Source organism: Magallana gigas, chromosome 3, assembly GCF_963853765.1.
Source record: "Magallana gigas chromosome 3, xbMagGiga1.1, whole genome shotgun sequence".
Lineage (NCBI taxonomy): Eukaryota > Metazoa > Mollusca > Bivalvia > Ostreida > Ostreidae > Magallana > Magallana gigas.
This window is the reverse complement of record NC_088855.1, coordinates 47,964,378-47,982,733: the sequence shown is the minus strand read 5'-3', so window position 1 is coordinate 47,982,733 and position 18,356 is coordinate 47,964,378. Positions and strand designations below refer to the sequence as shown.

Genomic DNA, 18,356 nt, shown 5'->3' with positions numbered 1-18,356 from the left:
TATGGAACGCCAAATTAACATATATTCAAATATTTGTACCTATCTTCAAATAATTGTACCTATCTTCAATTAATTGTACCTATCTTCAAATCATTTGAAGATAGGTACAATTGAATTAAAGATAGGTACAATTATTTGAAGATAGGTACAATTGAATTGAAGATAGGTGTAAATAATTATACCTAGGTACAAATGAATTATACCTTGGTACAAATGAATTATACCTATCTTCAATTCAATTAAAGATAGGTTCAATTCAATTAAAGATAGGTTCAATTGAATTATACCTATCTCTAATTCATTTGAAGATAGGTAAAATTCATTTAAAGATAGGTACAATTGATTTGAAGATAGGTTCAATTCAGACATATCTACCACAGGGGCCAAGCCCGTTTTAACATTAATTTCAATGTAACCATAAATAAAGAAAGGGGTCGAACTCTGACCCAGATAAAAAACTACCAGCTCGCTTCAAAAGCCTAATAAATCAATTATTTTTTACAACACTTGCAATATGCGTGGTATTTTTCTTCAGAAAACTAATGTCTAAGATACACTCATGCCGAATGATGGGTCTTAAAATAGCGAAGATATACGTCATTATTCTCTCGAATTCGCCAGTTTATTTTTACTAGGACATTTACCGGTCCAGGGCACACGATGGGATTTAGGTACAATTCAATTATACCTAGGTTCAATTCGTTTTGTGTATTGTTGAAAATAATGAACGCTCCCTTGAAGACATTTCAACATGGAGGGAAACGAGGAAAGCACCAACAACGAAGATGAAAGAAGAAATATATATATATATATATATATAATCCAAAATGAGTGAAAGGTGATATCACACAGTATAAATAATCAAAAAAGAAAAAGAAAATGAACAGTTCCAAAGTTTCTATTCACTAGCGCTTTCTGGATTTACATCCTTCTTCAGGTGAATGTACATAAGTTATGAACTTGTTTTCCTTAGAAACGTTTACTATGACGTCATGATGTAACGAGAGTCTTTTCAGGGAAGGAATAAATCCATGACGTCATAATACAATATAAAACGTTAAAGTTCGGGAAAACTGAATTAGACACAATATAATAATAACGACATCAATAAATTTACAAATACAAAGACTGGCTAGAACAAAGATGATTATACAGATATTTAATGTTTGTTGAGTTTTGGGGAAAATAATTTAATAAAATAGTTCTCTTTCACAAGTCTCATGGCGGTTGAATCGGTTTTAAGTTTATAAAATGGGAATACTTTATAATCTCCCTTAGCACATCTGTCAAAATGTTCACTGCATGGGGTGTTTCTGGTACTGGGATCATTGATCTGTTGGCGATGGACGCGCATGCGGGCGGTAAGTTGTGTTCCGGTTTGGCCGATGTAATTTTCGCCACAGTGGTTACATGTAATACAGTAAAGCAGATTTTTGGATTTACACGACATATTTTCATTAACATAAAAAGTCTTGCCACATTTAAAAGAAATAGAATCTCCTGTCTTTAGGAAAGGACACGTGCCGCACCTGGAATCTCCGCATTTGGAAACAACATATTTTTCTGGTGTTGAATGAAATTTTGCTCTTGTCAATATTTTCTTCAGATTTGGTGGTTGTCTTTGGCTATGGAGTAGGTCAGATTTTTTAATTAGTTGTTGAAGTTCTTGATCCCGCTCAATGATAGAAAAATTCTTTTTTTCTTCTTGAAATATATTAAAATGTTTGGGATTGTAGGTTGTAACAAAAGGAATTAAAAATGAATCTTTTTCCTTTTTTCTGGTTGTTCTGAGTATATTCTGTGGTATTTTCTTTGCTTCTTCTATGGCCGAATCTATTAGTTTTTCGGGATAATTTTGAGCACTTAGATACATTTTCAATTCCATCAATCTTCGATCTTTGGTTTTTTCTTCACGAACAATAGTGCAAATTCTTCTTGATAAATTGTACGGGATATTTCTTTTGGTGTGCGTAGGGTGACAGGATTTAAAATTTAGATACTGATGAGTGTCCGTGGTTTTGTAATAAACATCTGTTGAAATTTTTGATTGGTTTTTTAAAACCATGATATCCAGAAATGAAATAGAACAATCACTGAATTCCATGGTGAATTGAATATTTGGATTTAAAGAGTTAAGAAGACTGTGAAATTCATGAAGATCTTCCTCGGATCCTTCCCTGAAAAGACTCTCGTTACATCATGACGTCATAGTAAACGTTTCTAAGGAAAACAAGTTCATAACTTATGTACATTCACCTGAAGAAGGATGTAAATCCAGAAAGCGCTAGTGAATAGAAACTTTGGAACTGTTCATTTTCTTTTTCTTTTTTGATTATATATATATATTTCTGTTATAATTTGAAATCCACTGAAGAGCCGATCAGGCGAAAGCGCTCTGGATTAAATTTGAAAGAAATGGATTATTGTGTTATCGTCTACTGAAAACATTTTTATATATATATATATATATATATATATATATATATATATATATATATATATATATATATATATATATATATATATATATGTGTGTGTGTGTGTGTGTGTGTGTGTGTGTGTGTGTGTGTGTGTGTGTGTGTGTGGGCAATATATTTGCAAAAGGCATCATTTACTTATTAAAATATACATGTATATCAATAAGTAAGCCAAAAACATGTATACCCGAATACCCCAAAAGTGATGGAGTTAGGGTAGTGACGTAGTTAGGGTCACTATCTACGTACCTAAATAAAAAACTGGCTTTATTTTTTTCTATAATTTTATCAAAGAATGTATAATTCAGTTGATAATCACTCTATTTATTAAAGTGGTAACAATTATTATGAGTTTTTGTTTGTTTTAAGGCTCAATCTTTCGAAAAGTTGACAAAATCATATTGCCTATTTTATCATCCCGATCCCGATATTATTTCACGCCAGTTGTGACGTAACGGAAATGACGTACTATACAGGGAGTATTCATTATTGCCAATATTTTAGTAATTGAAGATAGGTTCAATTCAATTGTACCTATCTTCAATTCAATTGTACCTATCTTCAAATGAATTAAAGATAGGTATAATTGAATTGTACCTATCTCTATTTCAATTTGAAGATAGGTACAATTGAATTGAAGATAGGTACAATTGAATTGAAGATAGGTACAATTGAATTGAAGATAGGTACAATTATTTGAAGATAGGTACAAATATTTGAATATATGTTAATTTGGCGTTCCATAATGGAAATATGTGTTGTTAAAAACTACATGTACAATACTAAGACACAGGGCTTTGAATTTATTCGGTAACTTTGTAATTTCCTTCAAGCTGCATACACTGTAACCATATTACATGCTGTCAGTGTACCATAAAAGTTACCATTCCACACACTGTCATACACACTGTCTGTACCATACACTGTCACCGTATAAGATGCTGTCAGTGTACCATATACTGTCACCACTCCACACAATGACATACACTGTGAATGTACCATACACTGTCACACTGTGTTTGTATCATACACCGTCACCGTATCATATATTGTCAGTGTACCATATACTCTCACCACTTAACACACTGTCATACACTGTTACCGTATACGATGCTGTCAGTGTACCATATATACTGTCACTACTCCACACAATGACATACGGTGTTACTCTACCATCATACATTGCAGGCACGTAGCATCAGGGGGGGGGGGGGGGGCAGGGGGGGCCTTGCCCCCCCCCCCCCCCCACTTTTTCTCGCAGCAACAAATTTTTTAAAATTTAAAAATTTTAAATTTACATATAAAAAATGGAATTATCATGGAGTTGGCCCCCCCACTTTTTGGGAGTATGTAAAGAATTGATATGAAAGTAAGGAAATGAGAAGTGAAGTTTTTAAAGTACGCCAGCCCCCCCCCCCCCCCCCCCCCCCCCCCCCGGATTAGGATTTTGAAGATTTTGGAAATCTGCAAATTTTCCTTTTTTTTTTTTTTTTTTTGCTTGTCAAGATTTTTTGGATGAGTCTGCCCCCCCCCCCCCACTTTCAAAAACGATGCTACGTGCCTGCATTGTGACTGTACCATTCACTGTCACCGTATCAGATGCTGTCAGTGTACCACATACTGTCACAACTCCACACTGTCATATACTGTGTGACTACTCCACACACTGTCACCATATACAATGAAGCGCATTGAAGTGGTAAAAATGTTCGTTTGAATGGAATGTTCTAAACTTTGAACGTCAATTGTCAACACGCTGTCATTCACTGTTACTATACCATCATACATTGTAATTGTACCATACACTCTCACCGTATCATATGCTGTCAATGTACCATATACTGTCTTCACCCCACACACTGTTACTTGTTACTTTTCCATCAGTCACTGTGCTTGTACCATACACTGTCATACACTGTGGATGTACCATACAATGTCACCGTATCACATGCTGTTAGTGTACGATAATACGGCCACCACTCAACACATTGTCATACACTGTGATTGTGCCATACACTGTCACACTGTGATTGTATCATACACTGTCACCGTATCATAACTGTCACCATTCCACACACTGTCATACACCACATTGTACGATACAGTGCTACCATATTACACATTGTCGCATCCCCTCATACACCGTCACGGTATCAGACACATTCAACATTTCTCATATTGCGAAACACAGTTATCTAACAATACAATATCAACATATCATCGGCTGTCACTGTACCATACAATATCAACATATCACACAGTATCAAAATATCAACGTTTATGTTCTCCTTCGTTTCACTCATCCGAACATAAAGTATTTCTATTCTAAGTATTTTATAAATAACAACAACACAGGTGTTAGAGTGAGTGAGCTATCAACCAGTTTATTCGCCGTAATATACAATCAGCACGCGACGTTTAATAGCGATGAACTGGAATTAGGCCCAATAATTGTATATTTCCAAATATATCTACAAAATACAATGTAAATTTCATATATAAATACATATCAAGAATACTTCATCCTATCCACATGCACCTATAAACAAAAACAAAAAAAATTGTGTTCGAAAGGGTTGATTGCTCTTCGATGACCTGTCTATACCTGATCGGTTCTATATATACTACACCCAAACAACTACTTGTATAACTGCGCTAAAAGAAGTAGTCCGTAAAAAATACAACTTGCAGAAATTTATTTCACACACAGTTATCGAACAATACAATATCATCCTATCAGCGGCTGTCACTGTACCATACAATATCAACGTATCACACATTGTCACTGTACCATACAATATCAACGTTTCACACATTGTCACTATACCATACAATATCAACGTATCGCACACTGTCACCGTACCTTATATTGCCGTCGTTAAATAAAATATGAAAATATTATTTTTGTCATTTGATTTTCAAATCAACTAATAAAGTTGTGTATTGAGAATTATACAAACCAACAACTTTCATTTGGACGCGACAAAAAATCGAGAGGTTTGCGAGAAACTTGTAAAGGCAAGTACCGGTATACACTGTACTTCTTGCCGCGAACCAGTTTGTTCAGTTAAGCTCTCCCCTACTTTTTGGAAACGTTAGACATAAGGAATACGGAGTCAGTCTTTGAGTATTATGAGGCGATAATTTTGGTCGGGGCGTGATCAAATCCAATAAAGCCCGAAGGCTTTATGATAGATTTGATCACGCCCCGACCGAAATTATCGCCTCATAATATTCAAAGAATGATTCCTTATTCCTTATATTTATATAATTTTAAGCCACCGTACGATTAAATATTTAAAAATAAATTAAGCAAACCCCGCTGGGGCCTCAATTCGGCGTCATTTGTATTATGGGTTATATAGTACAAAATCGATACGTAGTGTAATCACCATAGGCGTCGGAACCGGGGGCTAGGGGGGGGGGGGGGGGCTTAGCCCGCCCCCCCCCCCCCCCACTTTTTTTGCAAAGTTATACCTAACCATTAGAAACATAGCATGATAGAGGGTTCAGCCCCCCCCCCCCCCCACTTTTCCTCGCAGGAAAGATTATTGTTCCTAAATTTACCCATCGTCGGTGACCCACGTGTGATTCACATCGATTCTCTCCATCATCACCCGGTTTGAGGAAACTTGTGGACTCAAAACCGTGGTTTGCGACGATGAAATTTACCTTGAAAGATTGAGAAGTTGGATTCAGAAGCATACTAACCCCCCCCCCCCTTTCTTGTGAACTTTCAATTTACTCTGATGCCACTGTTTCATGTCAATTTATTTTTACTGTAGTTAAGTGTATCCGAATGGATGAAATAGTGAATTCCAAATGATCCTATAAAAAAGCAAATAAACGTGGCTTAGGACATATATCTATAAAGTTTTATATTACGACATATATATTAGGTAATATTTGTGAAATGAAATACAATAACTAAACACCATGTTCTTCGAATGTTTAAAAAGATTATTTCTTCTTAAATTAAAGATTTGAAACAGATTTTCAGTATATTTAATGCATGTCCTCATTAAGTTGACTTAAGTACAGTCAACTTTAAAATGAAAAAATCTTAATCTTAAATATATTTATTTTAGGTCTCGTTTGGAATGCATGTAATTACGGCAGGAATTTCGGGTTTTCTTTTTTTTTTACAATCTCCGTGCTCAGGTAAAAGTTAGCTTCCTTAGAATTTACAAATTTTGACACGATGAATAATGTTTCTCCTTTTTTTTCTATTAATTTCATAAGTGTATGACCACTGGGAAAATAGTATTTCCGTGAGTGATAGGCACCCCTTTATTTACTGTACCAAGCGCTCTCGATGAGTCTACGGGCTGTCAACCTGAATTTTTCTGAAGAGATAGTTCCACACCTAGCACGCGCACCTCCAGACAGCCGGGTGATTCTTGCCCACCCCAGTCAACACACTATTTATTGGCATACTACATGTGTAGTGTGCAGTGGGAAGAGAGATTTATGATAATACCTTGGTTTGTCTTGACAACTGTGGCACAGAAAGCTACTATTTTAATTCTTTCCCCTTACAATCTTCACCATCTTAGACTTCAATATTGTGATATTTTAAATGATATATTATACTATTTTATTGATCCCATTAAATAAATTGTTAATCCACGTGATTATAATAATACAAAACGTCTATGTGTCTACTTGTATAAATACTTTATGCAGAGAAAACAATTCCAGGAACTATGAAGAACTGTATAAAATTGTCTTGCATGCTATTTATGTTATATTCTTTTGTCTGACACTTGATGATGTCATTTTGACTGTATGCCAACAGTCAAAATGGTGATGTCAGTAATCCATTGAATTGAATTGAATATATTTCTTTTCTGATATTTGGATCACTATGCCTTCAAAGATGGAGTAAAATATCCATAAACACTTTTTAATAATTATACATTTTAATTTCATAACCCTTCATAAATAACATTTTTCATTCAAAATGTCCAACATTATTTTGTCAGAAATAAAGACACAATGCATAATGTATTTCATGACTTACTGTTTATATCTTGACCCAAGTCAAATCATGATCAAAGTACAAGTAATGGTGCACCAAACGATGAACATTGCCAACAAATATTTTTAATTATTTTCATATTTCTCTAAGATAGCAAAAAAAAAAAAACCCAGTTATTTTTATTTCAGAAAAATTAAAGTTTGTGAAAATTCTGAAACCTGAGTTCTTGATCAAGACTTCAGAAAAACAAATAAACAGTGTGATTAATGCATGGCCATAATCACAAGGTATTTCCCATTATATAATAGGAATGTGAAGGAAATCCACTGTTCTCATTCAAAAACAGCAATCGGTCTGTTATTCAAAATTAAAATAGTAATAAATATAAAGAATGCACAAAACCAAAAAATAGCAGAACTATTTACATTTCATTCTTTTTGTTGAATACAAAATTCATCTTCCAATTTCAGTGCTGTATAATGCTGTTTATGCATTTGCTCATAACCCTTGAAGTGTTTTCAACATCTTTTGAGAAATTTCCATATTGATTGACTCATCAAGCGAAATAAATTTCAAGAGAGCAAATTGTATATTATACCGGCATATGAAATAACAAAAATAATTGGAAGCCTAAAACAATACTTCCTGGGATTCATAAAAAAGAATCTGTGATACAACAATATGTTTTAATTCTACAATTCAATAATGAACACCTTCCATTCTGTTTTATAATAGCATGATAATGATGTATCGTACACGGTCAAGTGACAATAGCAGACCAAGTGCCTTCACTTAGTGCATGTCGATGCGGCGGTAGTACAGTAGATATGGCACACGCCCTGGGATGTTCTTCAGCACAGTGCCAACTGACACATGCTTGACCAGGCTGTCGTCAATGATGATCCAGTTGTTGATGGCAGGGTGAAAAACAGCGGTTGTATAGTGGCCCCCGGTTGCCTTCTTCCCATGGTGGTATACCACTACAGAAAACAGCAAACGCATTATATCTCGCAATTCTGTCTGATAAATGATTCTATAAATCATCAAGATAGTAAAACACAGACAAAGATATGCACTGGATCAAATTGGATATGTGATTGTCTTTGATCTTGCAGGTATATAAATACATAACTGTACATTAAATACTGTATGTCATCAACTAGAGCTGGTATTAATAAAGCTGACATTAACTCATAAAAGCATCGTGATGCCATATTAGTTTTGACTGCTCCTCGAAAATTACTATTATTTGCTTTCTGATTAAGGCTTCAGGTTGCTCAGACTTCTATTACATGAACTACACATTGCAGTAATAATTATGTTCAAAAAAATAAAAAGAATAATCGAAACTACTATCAATAAAACATAAAAGAGATGAAAGAATTTTCAAAGTACCCATATTACTGTAAACCAATTTTTATTCCCTGTGACTTTATTTCGCGATGAACTGCCAAAAAACTGGTTCACGACGACTAATGTTCGCGACCAAGCCTTATCCAGACCTGTATTGTTATAAAAACATTACACAAAGGATTGGTTCGCGGCGAGAAATATACGCATCGACAAGGCTCTCGCTAACCTCGCGAAAATTTCTCACACGCGAATAAAAGTTGGTTTACAGTATCTTGTACAGATACATGTTTTGCTGCCTTACTTCATGTACACATTGAACGACGTCATACATACAAGGTAAACAGCGTCTACCTCTTATGCTAAACCCATGCCGCACTATATCAGTGATATTAAATCCAAGAAAGTAACTGTGTAATTTGTTTTAATCAGATTCTACAAAAACAGTCAATTTTCTAAAGTCCATGCTATCACTGCATGATCTGCTGCAGTGCGTGGTTTGCACATGTGTGATGTTATTACAACACTACGACAAAGGAAAATCGAAGTCTGTTCTGTTTTGTCATTCATTGGATATCCCTTAGTGCAGTATTGGTCACATTAGTCCAAAATGCATATCTAAAATCTTTTCTTCCAAAGTAACATTTTCGGATGAATGTAATATATTAATGCGGTGAAGCATGAATAGTGCTCTTGGCCTTATATAACGGGTGTGTAGCGATAAGTGTAGCAATAGAAATTGAAAACTAATATGCAGATTGTAGGAGGATAAAAGGAAAATAATGCAAATTTATGAATTCATGTCAGCTTTAAGCACGTAATTTACTACACTACAGTGTCAGATTTTGATTGTAAATTTGGATGCCTTACCTGCAAAAAGCTTGTAGGACCTTTGATGTAGTTGATACTTGCTTCGGACATTAGGGGACAACAGATCTACAAGTCATCAAATAAAACCTCTATTATTAGGAAATAAAATGAGTCTGTTAACACACCACACTGTGCATTAACTACTTATCCTGCTTAATTCTTTTTTCCTTACCTTTGGTGATTTCAAGGTCAATGCCATATTCAAAGTTTTTGAGCAGCTTCTGACTTCCCCCATCTTTATCATAGACAAAGAATTTAAGGTGAAGGATAAGGACAGGAGGTAACTCTTCCAAGGTCAAATGTCGGACGACATCCACCTACCGACAAAACATATAATCCAGGTAAATAATTAATGATACACACTCAAACATACTAGTACATTGTACAACAAAGATTTCCACTATATTATCTACTAACAATTAGGAGTGTTCAACTGTAAAACAGATAAAATCCTTTCCAATTATTCCATATAACTACATAGCCTGGCTCTCCTTTTTGTGTTACACCCACCTCTGCTTTGGTTTTGGAGCAGGTGAATCCAGACACAGACTCTCTTGAGACCAGTCCATCCATAGCCTCCTTCACAGAGTGAACTTTATCAGACTATAAATAGAAACATTTCACTTAATTAAAGCCGAGTTTCTTTACACATCAGAATTTTCAAAAATAAGATTAACTAAAGGTAGATAAACAATATATGTGTAATCAGAGAAAAAAAAGAAAAGTCTGATGTGTATAAAAATCGCTGGATTGAATGTAGACTTAATCATAAATGATGTAATATCAAAACATTGATTGACCATAACAATAATCTGTGGCTTTTTCATCGGGAAATCACTTAAAGTAATGACTAACAGTGTATGTAGTTCAAGCTAAGGGCTCTAAATATCTTAGTTTGGCATTGCATTAGACCTCTGTCCCTATATACCACATTCCGTTGATAAAATTCAACCAATTTTCCTGCTCATTGGGTGGCTTTCAAAGAAAAATAAACTATTTTCATAAAAGGAGACACTAAATAACAAAATCAGATGGAATCTTGTCACCTGAATATCTAACTGTAGAGTAAAGAATGGTTGAAGAGTGGCTGAATCTTTAGAGTTGGCTTTGTACAAAGCAGACCTGGTGTACCCCACAAAAATCTCAGCTAGCGGTGTCTTCTCAAAATTTGCCTTAAAAGAAAACAAACCAACGCTACAGTATAAATATGTACAGCACTATTATAAATAATACTTATATTAGAAAGGAAAGATTTCACAATAAAACAAATGAGTTGTGTAAGCCATGCTATTTATAGAAGTTTTTGGAGAGGGTTTATAAAGGCTTTGCCTGTTGCCTAATCCATTTGACTACTCAATAAAATATGTTTAAAATAAAATTATTTATAGAAGTAAAGATTTCACAGTATAACAAATGAGTTGTGTAAGCCATGCTATTTATAGAAGTAAAGATTTCACAATAAAACGAATGAGTTGTGTAAGTCATGTTATTTATAGAGGTACATACACGTCGAGTAAGAACACTCTTCTTTTTAGGTCCAACTTGTTCCCACGAGTCGGGGTCCACATCCTCCGAGCTCTCATCCAACGACACATCATCAGTTGTCAGGCCATTGACTGCATCGGGACCTTGTAAAAAATATCAGTACCTTGTAAAACATATCAGGACCTTGTTAATTAAATTAGGACCTTGTAAAACTAATCAGGACCTTATAAATCTAATTAGGACCTTGTAAAACTTATTAGGACCTTATAAAACATATCAGGGCCTTGTAAGTTTAACTAGGCCTTGTAAAACTAATCAGGATCTTGTAAAGCATATCAGACCTGTATACACTCACCCAGAGACAAAGCATAGGGCAGTAATAGAACAACACTGCATCCCTGTTAATACTGGAGCAAGGAGATTGAGAACACTTTGAAAAGGCCATGTCATTTAATCTGGAAATATGGAAATTTGACTGATGTTTTTATTATAATTTTTAATAGATATTTGTTTTACCTGTGGGTGTACCATTAGCAAACTTGATGAGTGTTGTCATTTCTTCATGTAGTCCATCTAATATATAACTCAAGAATTCTTCTGCATCTTCCTGTTTTCCAAGCTGAAACATATCCAAAATACATGTAGAAATCCCTTCCAACAAATGATTTATTGATTAATATTCAATAAATATGGAAATGCACTGGCTGATTTGGTTGTCAAATATATATCTTAAATATTTTATTACATGTATTAAACTTTTTTTGCTAGTTGGCATATTCGGGTTTGACAATTCAATATTATTACTAACACGAGAAATAAAGAAAAGATAATATTCATTTCATTCATTTGGAGATAATTTTGAGTATAATAACTGAGTAGGATAACTGAGTGTTGGACAGACCTTAAAAGACTTGTTCTCCTCTATGACCTGTAGCATGTTATACACATTGACAGGTTCAAAGGCAGCTCCAGGCACCAACTCTGTTAATGTCTTTCTACCTACAAAAGTTTTTTTTGCATACATGTATATATAAATCAAAAGCTTCATAGTGCAAAATTAGATGGAAGGGTACAGACATTTAAGTCATTACATAAAGTGAAGTAAACATAAATCATACACAAAGTGTAATAATAAGGAAACACTCATATTTCACAGAATGGTGGGAAAATTAAAATACTACATAAAAATCTAGAACATTACTGATAATTCCTGGAAAATATGGTGTTGCTTTAAACTCTGATTTTCGATCATTACAGAATTTACTCTCACTGAAGTAATTTACACTCTTATGTATCCGAATACAAGTCTAAGGGAAGCAACCTTTTATTGTATACCTCTTTCTGTTGGGCGGGCACAAGGATGGAATTCATGAACAAACTGCACTCTAGATAGGAAATACAACAAATCATAATTTAGTAAAAACATGACAGGTATTGTAGCATAACATCATTTTTCAAATATAAAATAAACACTTTTTTAAAATATGCTGTTTAACCCAATGTGTTTAAAAAAAAAAACCATCTAATGAGTAAATCATAGGATTTGATAAATTTTGAATTGAGAAAAACAATCAAAAAACATGTGAATAAGAAGATGTTATATCAGAAAACTCTTAAGTTTTGTGTTTTGTCCTTGCTGACTTACAGACTGTCCATTATGGGTGTGCTGCTTTTCCCCTTCCTTGCTGGGGCATTGACGGGGAATTTTTTCATCATATTGTAAAATGGTGGACATGAAACCAGAGCTTGTAATGTCTACAAAACTAGTCAAGAAAAGTTCTTTCCACTGCAAATCACTAATCTAAATAGTACCTATACACATTTTCTTCTAAAATTAGAAGGTATAATGTACATGACTGCTATGATATGTTTAATATTAGAAAGGATACAGCATTAATATAGCACCAGTTGCCACGATTCATCAAACCTCTGGGTTGCAGTCCTATTGGAACATGACTGATCTTCATTCGAGACAGTGAGTCTGAAGTACAGACACATACATATTTTAAAGTAAAAGAATACATACATAAGTGACAGAAATTTCTTCAATCAAAGGCAGACAAGTCTAAATTCAAGATATTTACAGAGCAGTAAAAAAGTAAGAAAACAAAGAATTATTTCATTGCACTGCAGTTTAAAACCTTTAAGACAATAAATTTCTAATTGGAAATTGACCAAACAATCTAACAAATGATTTGAAGTAAAATTGAGCTAGGAATAAATGTAACAATTGTAATCGAAAAAGGACCCAATATACGGCATTAAGTGAGTAATGAATAGTTTGAATAGAAAAAGTAATGAAGGTATATAATACATAAACTAACTACTACCTCCAAATGATTTTGCCAGTGGATCTTCAGATACATCGACAGGTGCAGACAGCACCCTTGGTTCTGTCTGGGATGACTCCTGTGGTTTTGAGGTGTTGTTGGATGGGGTGGGGGCCCATGTTGTCACTACGTATCCCTGCTTTGCAGGATCAATGTTACTAAATAGGCCTGCCCAGGATGCTGACTTTGGTTTGGCAGCTTCTTCAGGAACACTTTGTGGTGAGGTACTGGGCAAAGTGGGACCCTGGGAAGAGTCTTTGGGTGTCTCTTCTGAAGAGGCTCCACTCATCTTGCTCAGAACTGGGTACTGATCTGGGTCCAGGTCTGAGCGTTGAGAATCATTATCCATAGCAAGAGATGGACCCATAAATTCAATATCTTCATTTAACACAGGGTCACTTAATTTCTGACTAGAAACTGTAGGGACAAATGATAAGGAATCACTGATAGATTCTGGATTCACAGACAAACTTTCCTTAGATCCTGGATGAGATGAGCTACTGTTATCAGAAACCACTTCAGTCACATTTTTCAATGGCTTCTGTAAGGACATCACAGAAAAGTGATCAGGCAATTTGTTAAAGTTTTGTGATTCAGTTACAGAATGGACGTTGTCAGAGGTGTCTCTGCTTTCCTGTGGTTTCATGGAAGCTGACTGCGCAAGGATAGCACTGTCTTCACAAGTACCACTATAATGCATAGAAGAGGGCATGTTCTGAAAAGAAACTGTGTTATGATTCGACACAGGTACATTGAACTGTGAACATTGTTTCATAGAAGAGTCATACACATTTCCTGGCTTTTGTGTAGGTTGCTGCCAATGAGAGATATTGCTTGGATTATTATGTGTCTTCTCCGAAGTCCTGGCAGATGGAATGAATTCTGGCTGTTTTGAAATCAACTGGTCAACAGAAACATTCCCATGGAAGTTAGCACTGAAGTTCTGATGCTGTGGATACCTGTCTGTGTGAGCACTATAATTACGGTGGCCCTGAGACCCAGCCTCTGTCTGGTTTATTTGAATGTGTGGAGTTTTACCTCCAACAGAGGGTACACTGTCCACGAGAGTGTCTGGTAATGGGAGTGACTGTTCCACCTCCTCATGCCACATTAGCGGACGATTCTCCTCGGGTTGATCAGTAACTAAAGAAGTTTTCGTATGAGCTGCTTCGTCGTATTTCTGATAGTAATCCGGGGGTCTTCGCTTTTTATTTCTTCTTTCATATGGTTTACCTGCGTATCTGTCAGCACTCTGCTCTTTTGCTTTTGAATTGCTGGTGTACAAATTTTCTACCTCTGACTTTTTATCGTAGCTGAACATGATGCTGCTCATTGTTTGCTCTGTCTGTCTGTCTGCTGGGGGTAGGGAGGGGACAGACTGAGCAGAGTCACTGGGCGAGCTCTGTACTCCCTCATCACCTCTCTCTGTAACAATTCAATTAATGAAAATATATCAAAGTTTAAAACTGAGATGTATCTTATCTAATTTTTGGGAGTTGATTTTAATCAACTCTCCTATACACTTACTCGGGCAAAGCGAAAGTGAAACAGTGTTTGGACCTAAGCACAAATCAATACACCTGACAACACTTAGTTCTTGAAAATAATCGATAAATTCGATGCTATGTATTCTGAAGCATTGTTTTTCAAGAAAACTTATTTATTAATACCATGAAAATAATAAGATTTTAAATTGTACGAACAGTTTAGATATTTTTTAAAGTTGTATGTATTCCTACGCTAGAGTTCAATGTACAATGTAGTCTCGTTCAACCAGACGCTTATCTGTCTCAGTTAATATCCGACAAATAAACGGAGACAGCCGAGCGTTTGATTGAACAAGACAAGAGTTCAATCTTGCTTGGATCCATACAATTTCTCAGATATATTTCGATTACTGATACTACTTCCCATATTGTTGATTTTGAATAAATGACAACTCCTGTCAGTACTTCAGTACTTTGATTATAATTAGATCTAGTATCATTTTTCATTGTAATTAAAGGCTTAAAATAATGCTGCATGTATGAATTGTAATTTATTTGGTTTAAGTAGAAAACTGAATGAAATACTTCGGGAATCAAATGAAATCAATGATGTGCAACTCTCTAGTCTAGTGTATGGCAATAGTTACAATACCACACTGCCCTTGATTATCAGATATTTACTTGGGTATTGTGACTTAATAAAAGAATAATATATTTACAATGAGGCTAGAATATCTATAAATCAATTTGAGGCAAACATACCATATCTATTTGGATCTGTATTTCCCCATGGAAACTGTAAAAAAAATGTTTGGTTATTTGGTCATTCTTTAATGCAACACTGCTACCTTTTAAAAAAAAAACCACATAAATATATGACACAGAATGAGAATCATTGTAATAAAAATTGTAATTTTCTTGAAAAAGAAATCATTGTCGTAGGCACTTAAAAAATATAAAGAGAGACAGTTTTCATGCTGAATTTTCTTCATTAGATTTTGGACTTTCCCAAATATTAAAAAAAATATATCACATTCATAATTCATTAAGTAATCAAAAATTCTGTCCCTCACTTAAAAAAAATGATTCAAGTTGTATTTATTGCTGCACTATCCTTCTGTATTGTTTAACTAATTTTTTTTTTTACAAACTTTTGTTATTTTCTGAAGAATTGGGGACCTGCGACCATGTTAGTGTAGAAATTAAAATATAGACACAATATTGAGACATTGACCACCTGATATGAATAATACAGAGGGATTTTAAAATCTAAGCCAACTAAGAAAATCAGTATCCAGAAACCTTCTACCAGCTATAATCAATTAATCTGTTAGTTTGTCTAGTGTAATTTATTTCTTTTTGTAGAGATGTACCAACCTCAACTTTTCCAATAATTTGGCATCGTTGCCCAAATAGTATATCATTGACCCGTTGCTGTTCCTCTGGTCCCAAGCTTGTCACATCCAGGAAATTCAATTCCTACAAATAAAAACAAAACATACATGAAAAATCACTAAACATAAAAATTCATCCTTGAAGGTACTGCATTACGTATCACTATCAAATATATAATATGATAAATCCATATCTTTTAGAGTTTAAAAGAAGAAAACAATCATTCTGAAACTCCATAGACAAGACTTCACTACCTTTATAAGTCATATAAAATACAATGTATAATGTATAAGGTGACATTTGTTCCCCTCAATTTGTATTAACTTATGACATCTTGTTGACATTTTAAACTCTACTCTCTGAATTATTCCTGTTAAATATGTATCAAAAATTATTTGCAACTTTTTTTGCTATTTTGACAACCCTTGAAACAGATTCTAGCACAAAACCAGATCTGAGGAACAATATCATTTTAACAACAGAATATTAATCTGCAAAGCTTTTCTCATGGATAACATGTATATAAGCATCTTCTCAAGTCAAGGATTTCTGATCCGCTCCAGTACTCCAGAGTGCTATTTCCTACAAAATGGCAGGCAATTTCAAACGCGTATTTTAACAAAATGACTTGGTACGACTCATTAAATGGATATTTTGTGGACTAAACTACATATGCTTGTTCAAAAAGGTTTTTAATGAATAAAAATGTGTTTTTCCTCTGCAGATTATTTTTAACAGACTTAAAATTGATGGAAGCTGATCTGCTTCACGGCTGCTACATTGCAAGTACATGGGACGAATTCTTACTGTGACCTGAGCGTAGCCTGGTCATGGTAAGATTATTCTTTCTAGCCCTGAATCAGCGATCGGGTCAAAACGTTGTTGCATACCTGGTGAATTTATACATAGATAAGGTATCTCTCTCTCTCTCTTCCCAAACATTAAACGGCTTATTGATAGAAATTCAGAGGCCTGTGATAATGGGCGAGTTCGATCATTAACTAGAGTTAAACCACGGTAGTAAGGAAAACTTATGGTGCGCATGTCTGTGTTCGAACGCACATTGGTCGATGTCTGGTTTAAAAAATGAGATAGTTGTTAATTGCTACTCATTATTTTACTGTTCATGAAGAAGGACGGACAATACCTTGTAAACACATTAAATCATATGTGTGCACGCTAAAATTTAACACATTGCATGTTGTGCTGATTAAAAAAAGTAATTTTTGGAGGTTTTGCTTTCCGCCGCCATCTTTAAACTACCTGACCAGAGACAGACCAGAGACTCTCCGTTGGTTGGACCACGGTTTCATTTAAGTCGGACTAAAGTGAGTTCGATCTCATTTTAGTCGAACTACGGCGACCGTGGTTTGTGATCGAACTCGCTCAATGTTGACTGTTTGACAGTCAAGCAATATTGCATGTAACCGAAGGCATAACAAAATTAACTACCAGTACACAAATCAAAAATTCGAAGTCAGTTCTTTTACATTCAAACAAACTACATTTCCATCATGCCATACATTGGCGAATAAATCAGTACCTTGTTTGACAAGGTAATGGCTATCCGAGGATGTGTTCCATGGGCATGCCATGGCAGTACTTTTTGCTACAAACCAGTAAAACAACTAATCTTTACTTTATCACTTCAAAAAGTATTTTGTCATGAACAAAAAATGTAACTACCTGGACACTGGTATTCATTATGGTAGATAGATATGTCACATTACACGCTTACTCGCCATATTGCAATGTTGCATTGCTTTCTTGAAATTCGCACTTCCGGTGTATAAACTTTCTATTTCGGATTTGGCTAACATTGTTAATGGAAATAATATTCCGCTACAAATCTATACTCTTAATAACAATTTTATTAAAAATTTAACAATAAGTACAATTTTGTACAAAACTAGACATGATTTTTATACGAATTGCTAAACGTTGGATAATTTCAATTTTATCCGAATAATAGAAATACACA

At 34.7% G+C, this 18,356-nt stretch overlaps 1 protein-coding gene across 2 annotated transcripts; it reads right to left on the bottom strand.

The window, feature by feature from the left end:
• Positions 1–7,369: 7,369 nt before the first annotated feature.
• On the bottom strand, positions 7,370–18,174 carry LOC105332310 (ubiquitin carboxyl-terminal hydrolase 10). Of its 2 annotated transcripts, XM_011434865.4 has the most exons (16): positions 18,062–18,144; positions 17,919–17,984; positions 16,358–16,459; positions 15,743–15,776; positions 13,494–14,918; positions 13,053–13,144; positions 12,809–12,918; positions 12,499–12,548; positions 12,065–12,162; positions 11,680–11,782; positions 11,185–11,306; positions 10,725–10,850; positions 10,189–10,281; positions 9,851–9,995; positions 9,679–9,744; positions 7,370–8,438 (listed from the first exon to the last, which is right to left on the bottom strand). In XM_011434865.4, exons 1-16 carry the CDS (start codon positions 18,077–18,079, stop codon positions 8,251–8,253), a joined length of 2,838 nt encoding a protein of 945 aa, XP_011433167.3. In that variant the 5' UTR covers positions 18,080–18,144; the 3' UTR covers positions 7,370–8,250. The 2 variants fall into 2 exon arrangements, with proteins under 2 accessions (XP_011433167.3, XP_011433174.3); XM_011434872.4 differs by lacking the exon at positions 17,919–17,984 and having other exon boundaries at positions 18,062–18,174.
• Positions 18,175–18,356: the final 182 nt, after the last annotated feature.

What these genes read in the sequence shown, in the direction of transcription:
- LOC105332310 (XM_011434865.4), bottom strand. An exon ending in AAATTATTGGAAAAGTTGAG is followed by an intron (nt 15,777 to 16,357) that starts GTTGGTACATCT and finishes TTTTTTTTACAG; the next exon opens with TTTCCATGGGGAAATACAGA. An exon ending in ACTGGCAAAATCATTTGGAG is followed by an intron (nt 13,145 to 13,493) that starts GTAGTAGTTAGT and finishes TCTGTACTTCAG; the next exon opens with ACTCACTGTCTCGAATGAAG.